General features: G+C 43.7%; 1 protein-coding gene across 1 annotated transcript; it reads left to right on the top strand.

The window, feature by feature from the left end:
• Positions 1-3,003: 3,003 nt before the first annotated feature.
• Positions 3,004-13,220, top strand: serinc4 (serine incorporator 4). The gene is given in 12 exon segments (XM_061247006.1): positions 3,004-3,072; positions 4,911-5,078; positions 5,341-5,519; positions 6,325-6,404; positions 7,222-7,315; positions 8,145-8,356; positions 9,221-9,316; positions 11,713-11,839; positions 12,148-12,220; positions 12,388-12,427; positions 12,666-12,816; positions 13,019-13,220. Coding segments are annotated over 12 exon segments (1,491 nt in total).
• Positions 13,221-13,904: the final 684 nt, after the last annotated feature.

Raw genomic sequence — 13,904 nt, 5'->3', positions numbered from 1 at the left:
GCTGCAGGTCTAGGACATCCAGAAAAGGAACATTCGTCTGGGTGTATGTGTGGCTCTGAAAGAGAGAATGTCTTCCTAACACTCAGTATGGTTAACTTAAATACAAGATCCTCTAATTGGTTTATATGACTTCATGATTGCGTGATTGAAGCAACAGGAGATTAAAGACGTAAGATTGAACTCTTCCTTTGTGAGCTGGAAACGGCAGCCCAAAATACAGTCTCTTGTCTTTTTCTGCTTTCTAGCTCTGCTAACAATTAGCTGTGTTATGTTGAGAGAGTCACTTGCAGTTTTGATTTCTTTTTATTTTAACAGACAATGACATTTCCTAACATATCATTAACTAAAAAAAATGTTTTGCCTCAGAGGTAGGTACTAAAAAGAAATCAAGGAAATGTGATGCTCCCTAACATTCTCTGAACAGGGCATCCTTCCTTGTAGCAAATTCTGGATGAGGCTAACATCATAAAACATGTACTGTTCCAAGTGCTATGTCTTTCAGAATGTTGCTGGCATCATTAAAATGCTTAATCTTTGACGAGGCCTTGTATTCTGCTGCTACTTCCTGCTCTTAGCTTGTTCAATCAGCCGTCAGTGTGAAACCTCTCATTCATTTCTTCATTATCTCAAAGCTCCTTATTCAGGTCAGGGGTCGGGGGAGCCTGCTGCTGACCGGGTAACTGGGGGTTTCAGGAAATAAATCCATGTTGTATTAAATATTGAACAGAGACGAGCATGTGGTGTATAATATTCAAATAGTTGCATGCACATAGATTTACAGGCATTTCTTGATATGTTGCATTGCAATGATTTGTTATTGTTATCAGTCATAAATGTGCTTTCAATGTTTTACCTCTTGTGATATATTTGCCTTTTGCAATAGACTGGTGCTTCCTTGTGTTTAATTATCTTACAAAATAATGGAAATAATATCTGCTAATAACATAACACATTCTTGCTTGAAAAGAAATCTGACCAATTTTGTGTTTTTGTATTGGACATCAGCCACTTGGTCAAACTCTGAAACTGTCCAAGCTGCTTCCTTAACCTCCAAGGGCTGTGAAAAATGTGATGAACAGATTAAACTTGTTTCAGCCTGTCTTTAGATAGTCTTGTCTAGCCGTGGTGCTGAAAGTCATTTCTCACTCGCCCCCACTCTTACAAACAGCCTTTCAGAGTCACTCAAGGGCCAGAGAGAAATGTGAATGAGAAACGCGCAGTGCGAGGTGATGACACTGTGTTTATGAGCTCAGGAGATGCTGAGACCCTGGAGCAGCAGGGCTGTCAGTGTGACTGGAGAGAGTGGTACAGGCACTGGCTCAGGCATGCTGGAGTGTGGTTCTACAGTCTCAGACTGAATGAATGTGAAGGTCACCCTGTTCCAGGCAGACACACAAAGACTCTGGGATTATCCTGCCTGCGCATCTCCATACACAATGACCCAAATATAATCTTCACCCTGTTTACTCTCAACTCCCTGTTAAGCCTCAGTTTCAGCCTTTAAGCCCAAAGTGTGTGTTAATGGCAAAGGCCATGGGTGGTCAAATCCTCATTCATCAGGTTGCTTTGGTGTATGGCTTTAGACTGAAGCACATCCACACACACACACACACACACACACACACACACACACACACACACACACACACAGACACGCACAAATGAATGTGCTGTACTGGGTATCAAGCTGTTGTGATTTGCACTGGTACTAATCATTCTTTATCCTGTCTGATAAGAATCACCCTTTCGGTGAATAAATAACAATCTTGTTGAATTGAATTAGCAGCTGACGTCTACATTTATTAGAAAAGCAGAACTGATGAGCATTCTCTGAAGATGCACAGAATGGAGTAATAAAGTCCTGTAAATAAAATCAGTGGGGACAGAATAATAGATCTCTTCATGTGTTACTGTTTATGAGCTTTGCAAAAAGAACTCACAATGAGCAGAAACAGATGTGACTTAAAGTGATGAAAAATCTGCAGCACTATCATTTCAGCTGTATTACTAGTGTGTAGTGTAGTGTTTCATTTCATATCACTAGGTTAGCCCTTGAAAGCAATTTAAGTTTTTCATTGTAAAATAAGTGTTGTAAAAATAAATTCAGGTTCTGATTATTATGATTGTTTTTATTATTATGAATAATAATCCCTTCTCTCTGAGAATGGCATTGTCCGTGTGTCCTTCCTCTGACATAGTTATGAGTCTTAGTGTAATGATGGGATTATGGCTGTGGCCTCTTTCCCTATTGCAAAGATGACAGTTGGGTAGAAACACCGGAGCAGGGTGGCGTAAGTACAAGGACGAGGAAAACTGTGCTCCTCTGAGCACAAAAACATGTAAAATCACATCATTGGAAGTAATTCCATTACTTTGCTGAAACCGATTAAGTCCTCAGCCAAATCCTATTGTACGATTGGTCCCCCGTGCTATCTTGCGTCTGGGCGGGGTGGCGGGGGACAGATGGACCAATGCACAGTGCTGTCCTCTGCGGCTAATCTCCCCTGGTAGTGCGGGGCAGAGGGGAGGGCTGGGCACTCTGACTCATTCCGGGCAGATTTACGTAGTGACACGCCAGCACACAGGCGCTGGATTGACTGTCCCACAGACTGCGGAATGCATTAGCGCACAGAGCACAGGACACAGAGGGAAATGTGTTTTTCCACTGTTGTGGACAAAGCATGGGCCCTTGCACAGTGGGGGGGCCTGTATCTCAGATCAGGATCTCAGTGATGTTGGGAAAGTGACAGATGACCTCTCCACGAGCCCTGAAGGTAACCTGCCCAGGCAGATGGAAGATTGCTCTGTGAGAGTCCACTTCAGAGGAATTCTGCATCTTGAGTGCCACAGGACAGGACACACATTTATGAGGCAGACTGGCAGGATAGTCTTTGCTTGTGGGCCCGTCGTAATGCCTGACCTGTCGTCGGCAATGCAAATAGTATCAGAAGCCATGCAGGAGTTTTACCAAGGACCTTGACTGAACTCCACAGAGAACTTAAAATGTCAACAGTTCAATCTCTCTAGCGCACCAGGCTCAGCAAGTACTTCCTCAACATGTTGGCCTATCAGGTGAGAGTCAAACCTGTTTAAAAAGAGACATGAATGGGATGCTTTCTAGGTCAGATGTTGACCTGGGGGGCACACTAGAGGACTGTGCTGGGTAGCATGATGAGATCTGAGTTTTTGCATGCAGGTGTGGAGGGGGGGAGGGGGGGGGGGGGGGCAGTTGTTAACACTATTATTACTTAATCTTATGCTTCAGTGAGGTATTAGTATGGGAGTTTGTAGTGTTTACTATCGAAGATGACAATGCCACATAGACCAGCGACTGCTTTTTATTAGAAAAGGATTATATGCATTTCATCATTGTATTCTGTGTGCCTCTGTGTATCTGGTTGTAAAAAAATTGTCTCGTTCTTTTCATGTTGTCTGCACCACTTTGTCTGAATCTCACAGTATACCTGTTGGACCCAAGAGTTTTGACAAATTGGCATAAGTGGGATAAGTGGGACTGTCGTGGGGCATAAGGAAAGAAATATTGTTCCAATAGGTGATTTGCTTTCTTGCATGTCACATATAATAGACTTTCTAATGTCTTATGAGGTTTACCTTGAACTGCATTGATTCAGAGTTAGGTGTGGTATCATACTTATATTTTCTTCTGGGAAATTTCCTTCATGGTCCAAACATGACACAAAAGGCATTGTGAGTTCACACAAATCAAGTTTTGCAAAGACTCATAATCTATTCATCCAGATGGAGAATTTTGGTGTTTAGGTCTGTTTTGTTGTGTTTTTCAAAATAGGGTGAAATTTCACAGGGTGAATTGGTGAAACAAATTCACTTAAATTAGCTTGCAATGATTCAATGATAATTGTAATTTTCTGTAAAGTTATGTAGCTGCCTTTGTGTACAGGCAGGACATAAATAACAGGTAAAAGTATGAATCTGTTGGGACGATGCACTGTTGTGAGGGTTTGTTATCATGCCACTGCTAACATGCACATATTGGCAAATAAATCACCTGGATTTTGTTGGAAATACAACGTGCCTTCATAAACTGGAGCAATAAAGATTGGAAGTCTCATTTTAATCTGTAGAATGTTTTGGTTATTAAGAGAATTGCCTTGGATTTGGTCTGGCCCAGGCCTAGTGATGCCTCTGGGTTTATATCAGGATAAGAGCTGTTTGGTCCTTTTCCAGCCTGCCATCCTGGTACAGGAGAGACATCCAGATGCTGCTGCTATCGAAATGAATCCCTTTCCCCTCCTGTTTGTGCCCCTGTTTGATATCAAGACCGATCTGCTTAAGAACTGAATATACCACCAATAGGCCTTTGATTGCTTTGGTCAAGTTTCCCTGTTGTGGCTGTTTAATGACACAATTGTAGTTGTATGTAAAATGCTGAAGGTTCACATTTTAAATCAAAAAAGCTTTATTGATCCTTTGTGTAATTCTTGGAGAACGCATAATGCTGTTGCTAATTAAGGCATGCAGATATGCAGAGATCAGAGGAGAAGGGCCAGACTGGTCAAAGCTGAGAGGAAGGTGACAGTAATGCAAATAACCACACATTACAACAGTGGTGTGCAAAAGAACATCTCTGAACACACATCAAACCTCTTAAGTGCATAGGCGACAGCAGCAGAAGAATAAAATAAGTCTAATAAATACCCAATAAAGTGCTCACTGAGTGTATATTACTTACGCAGTAATAGTAGAGTCGTATTTCATTAAGGTTACCCCGAGGAAGACATTTCAGATTTTCATTATGAAATAAGAAGTGCTGTAACCGTAACACTAACTCTATATTTAAGCTTATTAAATGTTAGTGATGTGATGCTGAGCCTTGAATAAAAGCTATTGAAACAGTTTGTTGACTCTTCTTCTTCTTCATTGGTTCACAGATATGTTGCTGCTGCGGCCCTGCCCCGTGCTCTCTGTGCTGCTCCTTCTGTCCTCCCGTCAAGTCTTCCACCAGCACGCGGGTCATGTACATTCTGTTCCACATCCTGGCCTGTGCTGTCTCGTGCCTCATGTTGTCCAGGACTGTGACTGAAACCGTGAGAGAGAATGTGAGTGGCTTCACTGTGGCATCACTTTGCAAGGAACGAGGGGACACTATCATTCAGTGGCCAGAAGTCATCTGCAGAGAAGGGCTTTCCAGACAGTTGCTCCCTTGTCTTTTTTATTCTGTAAATCCCCTGATTTGTCAGTCGACAAGCTTTGCCATTCACAGCATCAAGTCATGTTCAATAAAGGTCCTGTTAATCCCCCACCGTGAAAACATGCAAGTGCGCAGCATTCGTGGTTGAACAGGGTTTTTCTGTATTTCAGGTGCCTTTCTTTACTCTGGTGTGTGACCAGGCCAGAGGGGGTGGGGACTGTGAGATGCTGGTGGGGTACTCAGCGGTTTACAGAGTGTGCTTTGGCACTGCCTGCTTCCACCTGATGATGGCGCTCTTTCTCATCGACGTCAAGTCCAGCCAAGACTTCCGCGCATTCATCCACAATGGGTCAGTACTCCAGCCAATCAGGATATCACCCCACATCCCAATTCCAAAGCATGATAGATATGAAATCACATTTTGTGGTTCCTAATGCCTTTTTTAACATTCCACCCTAGCATCCCATATTTTATGATGGCAATTAATTTGTCCCCGATTCACAAAGGAATCAAGGAATATGTATTTTTTAATGAAAACTAAAAAATATATGAGAAACAAGAAATTGGAGCTTTAATAGTTAATATAATAGAAAAGACCAAAAAATAGAAAAGATTGATTGATTGATCGATTGTTCCAAAATGGGGAATTACAAATTGTTCAAAAGAAAAAAATTAATTAAGTCAAATTAGACCAGAAAACTTAATTTGTTGTGATTGAAAAAAGCTAAATATATATAGGAATCAAAAGCATCTTCTGATCATTATTAGGAGTCTCCCAGTCTGACAATATTTTGAGATATTAAATAGAAATTTAAAAAATAACCCAAGGGAACATGTCAATATGGCTTTATCAACACAGTAGGTGTTGGGCAAATGCCCCGTTTTTGTTCCATACTTATATCCAAACCTGGGCACAAAACCTGAGCAGGTGGGTGTGGATGTCATTCTCCTGGCAGATGAGAACTCTGCCCACACGCTGCCCTCCAAGCTGCCAGTCCCCTCTCCCCGGGAGTGGGGCTGTACAGTGACATCGCTTTATCCATCTGTTCCACAAATTCATGTTTCATCCATTCCCCATACATTATGCTGCATTCCAGCATCTTCATATGCTTCGTGGGTCGCTGACTCTCCTATGCCCCCCTTTCTTGCTGCAGGTTCTGGTGTCTGAAGTTCATTACCCTTTTAGGGATGTGTTCTGCTGCCTTCTTCATCCCAACAGAATCCTTCCTACATGGTAAGGAAAACACACACAGACACACATACAGGCTAATATTGGAATACAGAATACATTTAATACATACAAAGCAAAGATTTATGTGGTCTATGGTTCCAGGTTACAGTCTTACTTAGAAACATTTTGTACTGGGGTGTGTTGAATTCTCAAAGATAAAAACTGAGGAGGGCCATAAGGATCCACAAAGCACAATGCTATCTCAGAAAACTTTGTAGCATGTAGCTTATCTGATGAGGTGACCCTTATGAGCCGCCTTTTGACATGTTGCGATAGAGTCCGTGGTGAAGCTGATACCAGCTGCTGATAGCACTGCCTCTTCATGGTCTAATACCATAAGTCTGGAATGCTGATAGAGACTCATGTTTACTTCTACTTCTGTTCAAAAGCGGCATAGTTTTCACATTCCAGCTGAATGAGGTCACAACTTTAACATCTGTTAAATATCTATGTTCAGCCATACTTCGACAGTATATTCTATTCTCTTTAGTCTGCTTTTTCACACCTCTGGGATTATGCCACATATACAGTATTTAGGATGGATTTTGTTATGCACTTACACCAGGATACTAGTAGGTGGCACTGCTGGAACACTGCTGTAAACTATAGGAGCATAATCAGCCAGCCTTCTCAAGTTATATTTGGCAGTACTCTAAATCGCTGTGGTTTGGATTTAGCTTGTTTGGGTATTATAAATCTTGTTGAATGCAGACACTAACGGCACTGGTGCCTGTAGAGTGTCTCAGGCCTCCTGCAGGATATGGGATCGGCTACAGGTCATCAGATGGTTATTCTGTCTCTCCTTGTCTGTCTGTTTCAGCCTGGCACTATGTCGGTGTAGCAGGCGGTTTTGCCTTCATCCTGATACAGCTTGTCCTGATCACAGCATTCGCTCACACCTGGAATAAGAACTGGTGAGAGGAGATGGAAGTGTGTGTGTGTGTGTGTTGGGGAGGGGGAGGGGGGAGGGGTGGTTGTAGTTGAGTAGCTCAGTATGCGATATTGGGCGGCCCAATGAGGGATCTTTCCATAATAACTTGCAGTCAAAGAGTCCACTGTGTACTGTACTCCAGGCATCCAGGCCTGTGGGAGTATCCTCCACAGATGGATGTCCCTGCACATCTGGTGCAAGGTGGTACTTTGCGGAGCATAACTATACTTTAGCCCACAGTTTCTCCTTACCTGCTGGAGCAGCATGCTTTGGGCACAAGCCGATTGTCCCATCAGCAGTCCTGCCCATCCGCCCCCTTGTGGCTGTAGCACCCTTTGCGGTCTGTGGACACATTTGGAACAGCTCCAAGCTCCCCTTCTGGACAGCCATCAGATAAATCACTTGGATGGATTTAAACAAAATGTCTGCCTTTGGGAGAGGGCCTCCTTTACTACTGCTGCCTACGTGATCTGCACGCTTTCTGCTCACATGCTCATCTGCCCGCACAGACAGCTTGCTCCCAGATGTTACCATAAACTCCATGCCGTGCTTGAAGATGTCACCCTGTAATGTACCCTTCCATCCAGCTTTCAAATGTACAGAAGCTTTTTTGGCGTTTGGACCCCTTCCAACTCAAACATACGCTTCGAGGAATCCTCTTAGAGGTGTCATGGGGTCTTAGCAGTTTGATTCTGTAATGTGAGTATGTGAGTATTTTTGTGCCAAGTAATGGAGACAAAATGTATGAGGGGCTCATCTGCGGCCAGGTATGTGGAGTGTGCTTCAGGAGCGTGGTTGGGCTGTTCGTTCAGGTTGACAGGAGCTGCTGAGGACAGGCGATGGTACCTGGCGGTCCTGTGCGCCACCCTGGGCTTCTACACCATCGCCACAGGAGCCTTCACCTTCATGTACAAGTTGTACACCCACCCAGCTGCCTGCCAGCTGAACAGGGTCCTGCTGTGGACCAACCTGGGCATGTGCGGCCTCATGTCCTTCATCGCTGTCACACCCTGTGTGCAGGAAAGTGAGTGGCCATTTCTCCTGCTCTCACAAACATTCACCCCATGTGCACACACACGCACACGCGCACGTGCACACACAAATACACATGCACACACAATACATTCTCATGCAGGCATGCACACACACACATACATTGTGACACAGACACACCCACACACATATCCATGCATGCAAACACAGGCATACACACAGGAAGAAGCTTTGAGGAACACTGCGTTGAAGTAGTACACTATACGTCTTGTCTTTCATGTACTTTGTAGTAAAAGGAGATTCCATGTTAAGCAAACATCCTATGAGCCATAGGCTACTTCTTGTAGATAAATGTGTCAAATACAAAGATGAAATGGACCAGTCAGAAAAAACATGATGTAATCACTCTGACATTTTTCATATTATTTACTGTACACCAATGCTTTATGCTCCAGGGGCTTTCACCTGTATGCGTCAAGATCTTATCTATGTTCCTTCAATGGCTTGCATTAATTTACTCTGTAGGAATTATTATATCCATTACATCTGCGATGTGGAAACTGTTGGACCCCTCCCTCATTCAGAGATATTCAATGTATCTTCCTCACGCCTATGAACAGTTTCTTTTTACATATCATCTTTCTGAACCCCTCGCCATACACCTCCCGTGATTTCCTGCTATCTAATATCTTTGGACCTTCATGCTCTGTGATGTATATGCCTTCTCTATGACCAGTGCATTCTGTCATGCACTTGGTCTTTATGACCTCTCAATTCAGCAATGTACAGTACATTCTGTCTTTATGTGTCCAGAACACTGTGATGTATGCGCGGTCCTTATCTGAAATATAGGTTCTCTCTTCCTGATCCTTTCACTCTGTGGTGTTGTTTCCAGGACAACCGCGCTCTGGACTCCTCCAGGCCTCCATCATCAGCTGTTACGTCATGTACCTCACTTTCTCTGCCCTCTCCAGCCGTCCACCAGAAAGAGGTACCCCTGCTACCATTTCGGGGGGCTAACTTTAATCCACGTGATCTGTTCAGCTCTGGGGTTGAAAGGGTGCTCACTTGCCTGTGCTAACATGCACTTCCATTATATTATGGACTTTGGGAGGGGGATAGGATATTTCACATTCCCACAGCATAAGATGACAATTTAATAACATGGTAATCCAAGCTGGTGGTATCATTACATACTCTTACACATTTTCCTGAGTCTGTATACTGGTCTCCCAAATGCAGTCCTGCCTAGTCTCTCTGTCTATACATGTAAAGGTCTTCTCCATAAAACTGGCCCTTTTGCCTGAGAAATGAGTTATTACACAGCACAAGACCAAACCTGAGAGAGTCAAAGAAGAAAGAAGTGAGAAAGTGATAAATAAGAAGAGAAAATGAGTACAGAGGTTTGATGTGACTGTATGGTGCTCACTTGACTGATTGTGGAGGAAATCAGTACAGGTGAGGATACAGACAAGTCAGTTTTGTGTTATGTGGCTTCAACCAATGCCCAGGATGAAGTGAGAAGGGACACAGTTTGAGAGACCATACATATCTGAAACAACAACACAGTTAACAAACAATAGAGGCATTGCTTCATCTGGATATATGTACATATTTTTTCTTGATTAAAATTCATACTATCCATCAAGCGTGCCCCTATTCTGTCATCTCCACTTCTCTGCATGAAATTAGTTCAAGCTGGTGTTTGCTTATGACTAGGTCTGTGTGAATTAAAGTGTGTATGTGTGTGTGGGACAGAGAGGAAAAGGTTGATGTTGTATGTACCATCATGCTTGTGGTTGATACTCAGCTGTGGGGCGGCCAGCAGGCTGGGAACAGTGAGGCGAGCCCTGAAGGACTTATCCACCCCTCTGATTCCTATAAAGGGAGCACTGACCGTGTCCACTGAAACTTGAACCATTTCTTAATAAAATGGAGAAATTATTTGAGCAGCTATTCTAACTCCTGAAATGTCTCTGCCTGTGGTACCTGGTAACATCATGCTCAATTAAACACCATTGCTGCACTGGTGGGCCTGATAACAGGGTGCAGTGGTTGTTTAACCACATAACATCAATGCAAACATAACAAAGAGCATTTTTTAATCATCAGGCAGTAAAACATAGATTATTAAAGTTGAGCTTTGACCTCTTTCTGGCACTGCTTCTGGCCACACTACTGCCCAACTGTTGTGTTCCAGCAGTGTACAGAGAAGGGCGGGTGTGCTGTCCTGGGGCAGAGTGAGCCTGTGTTTCAACTTGTTCAGGAAATATGCACCATTATAAAAACATCTTTTCAACACACACAAATTCTCGCTCTCCCGCACACACACACCGTGTTTTTTGAGCAATAAATATACAGCTGTCATCCTAATTTGCTTTCACCAATAACAATTTTGCTCACTGTGAGCGCGTGTTCTTTGGGTGCTATGATTTTTCTGTTCATACCGTTTGGCTCCAGAAGTGTTCCTGACTGAGACATTGATAGTGTGCTCAGTGTTCATGCACCTAGTCATGTTGCACTCTGATTGAGTACTGAGAAGATGCTAAGAATTGGGAGGGTGAGGAGAGACACTCTTAGATCCCACTGCTTTACTGATATCTTATAAATTATCTGAAAACAAATGAGAAGTGTCTGGCTGTGTGGCTATGGTGTTTTGTTTTGAATTCCTGACTTGCGTGTGAGTGGCATGCATTACGCCCTGTAATTACCTGGTGTTTTCATGTTGCCCAGGTTTTTGGTGTGCACCCTCGGATGGCTTTGCTCTGGAATCCACCCCCTTGTACCTCCCACCCTGTCCCTAAAACACCAGGGCTTGTTGTGTGTGTACCTGTCCTGCCAGTGCAAGGCCAGCAAGGACACACCAGGGTAATTCCAGAAAGCCAGAGATGGGGGACAGTGTGTTGGTCTGGGGCATCAGGAATTGTATGTGAGAGAGACACACAGACAAGCACACACACACTGGCCCATGTCTGACACCTCTGGCGCCACATAACAGACACTGTAGGGCTGCAGTTTGCTCACTCAAACTACTAGTGACAGCCCACTCTGCCTACAGGACTGAGGGAAACATAATCTCCTGTAATGTCTCTGAAGGCATAATCATATGAAATGATGGGAAAAAACACACACCTGTATGAACCTGGTCTATTCATGTGGTCTTAATAGATTTGTTTTTCTTCCACATTCCTCGGACTATGTTATCTCCTCACGCCTAGGTGTTTTTCTTCCATAAAGCAGGAGATGATGTTTCTCAAGGGGTAACTACATGGCATGCGATGCAGTACGTTGACCTGAAAAGCATTAGACTGATAGATAAATGGGAGCCCTCCATGTCTGCTTGACAGGTGAGAAGCCAATGTCATTGTTATGTCTGTGTGGTTGCAGTAGAGTACCACGGGCAGAACATCACAGTGTGCTTCCCGAACGTGAGCCGAGATGGGATACAGAAGGAGGGCAACGCTGTGGCCATCATCGGGGCAGCCATCATGTACTGTTGTGTGCTCTTTGCATGGTAGGTGTGCACACAAAACGGCAGTTACACCCAAATACACCCAAAAACGCAACTCCATTTGGTGCACAGAAACAAAATTAGAACTTGTAAACAAAATAATGTTTAATGGTACAAAAAGTCTATTCAGCCCATCAAGACTAATCATATTTACCACTGTCAATAGCGCACCAAAAATTATGTCCTACTACTCCAGCTTTTTTTTTGACCATATCTTGTTTTTGAGCATATTTGAGCATATTTCTTGTATCTTCACTGTGCCTGACCTGATTGAGAGTAACTATTGCTTTTTTTTTTGCTTCTTTTATCAGCAATGAAGCCTCTTATCTTGCAGAAATGTTTGGCCCCTTCTGGATGATCAAAGTTTATCGATATGAGTTCCAGGTAGAGATTTATAACAGGACAATTCTGTTGCTGTTGATTGTTGAAGGTTACTGGGTCTGTGAGTGGGGTTTGGAGTTCCAAACTGTACTGTATGTGTTCTTCAGGTGATGTACTCATAGCTTACCCACCCAGGGTTGCTCACCTGTCCTCTTTCCCTCTATTCACAGAAAGCAAGCTGTTGTTTCTGCTGCCCAGAACAAGAGGAGGGTGAGCCCATACCTGAAACATATCTTTCTCTTTGATAATACTATTAATGGCTGGAGGCCATAAAAGAAGCAGCATGTTTGTTTTGTGTGAACTTGAGACAATCTTGCAATTGACAGAACAGCATTGCATACCTATGTGAATACTTCCTTTTACATTAGGGCTTTTCTCATATAGTACAAAGAAGTACTTTGTCATATTATCTGTAGCTTTAGCTTTCTGACTGGTTTCCTATCTTTAGAGGAAGAGCTGCAGGTGGACAATGAGAGTAAAGGCTGCCAGAAGGTGATCCACAATGAAAACCAGCGTGTTGCGTACAGCTACTTCTTCTTCCATTTTGTCTTCTTCTTGGCCTCCCTCTATGTCATGATGACTCTCACCAATTGGTTCAGGTCAGTAAGTCACTGGGCAGACAAACTACGATTAAAGTGTGTCTAAAAAGCTGTTGGAAATGGATCCCAGAACAGCAGATTTCATTTGAGGATTACATACATCTCTACAAACATTTTCCAAGCATCTACTATTGCTTGGAGATGATCAGGGAAGGTTTTCCCCAAATAAGTAATCACATTTGCACCCCTCTCTTCACTCCAGCTACGAGTCAGCAGTCCTGGAAACGACCTTCACCCATGGCAGCTGGTCCACCTTCTGGGTGAAGATGTCTTCATGTTGGGCCTGTATGGTCCTCTACCTTTGGCTGCTGCTGGGGCCGCTGTGCCGCTCCGAATCCAAGTCTCGCCCCCGGAGGTCGCGAATTAGGAAAAGGTCGCACCGCCACGTCAGTGTCATCGTGTGATGGTGGATGGGCTTGCAGGGCCCTGGTGCTGCCAGGGATGGTCACACACGGCAGGGTTGCCCTGGGGATGAATAGCTGGCCCTCAGCCTCCCTACCTTCCTGCCTGACTGGGCTCCAGCGTTCCTAATGTGGGCATGGACTCAGACACAACCGTGTGAAGAGCCTGGGGGAATAATGCAGGCCAGTGATATAGAGCTGAGAAGGCCATAACCAGGACCAAAGCTGGTTTAAAACGTACTACATTTTGCCAGATTGCCAGGGAAGCATAAATTGAGCTGGACTATTCTACTCTGATTTTGTGGAAGTTCTGTCCTTTTTATGTGCTCTGATGTCCTGATGATAGAACTACATTTTTAGTGATGAAATTAGTTATAGAGCACAGAAGACAGGCAAGTAATTAATGCAATTTTTCAGGAAGTTGGTTTCTAATTCAAACAATTCCCAGCAGCCTTTCATTTCTGAGCAATGGCTTTCTTGCATTTGCCGTGATCTGTGGCCACTCTAACCTTGATCCACTCCCGGTTTCAAAGGATATCTGTGCTGGGAGAAACCCTTACTCCCACAGCTAACTTAGGCCATGAGGAGTGAATGCAATGTATGCAGTAACAGTAAAGTGTTTATCATTTTTCCCTGTGAGATGTAAATATTTGAGCACTGGAACGATTGTGAACCATGCTAGCAACA

The sequence above is a fragment of the Conger conger genome, chromosome 6 (assembly GCF_963514075.1).
Source record: "Conger conger chromosome 6, fConCon1.1, whole genome shotgun sequence".
In the NCBI taxonomy this organism is placed as follows: domain Eukaryota; kingdom Metazoa; phylum Chordata; class Actinopteri; order Anguilliformes; family Congridae; genus Conger; species Conger conger.
This window is presented reverse-complemented; position numbering and strand designations above follow the sequence as displayed.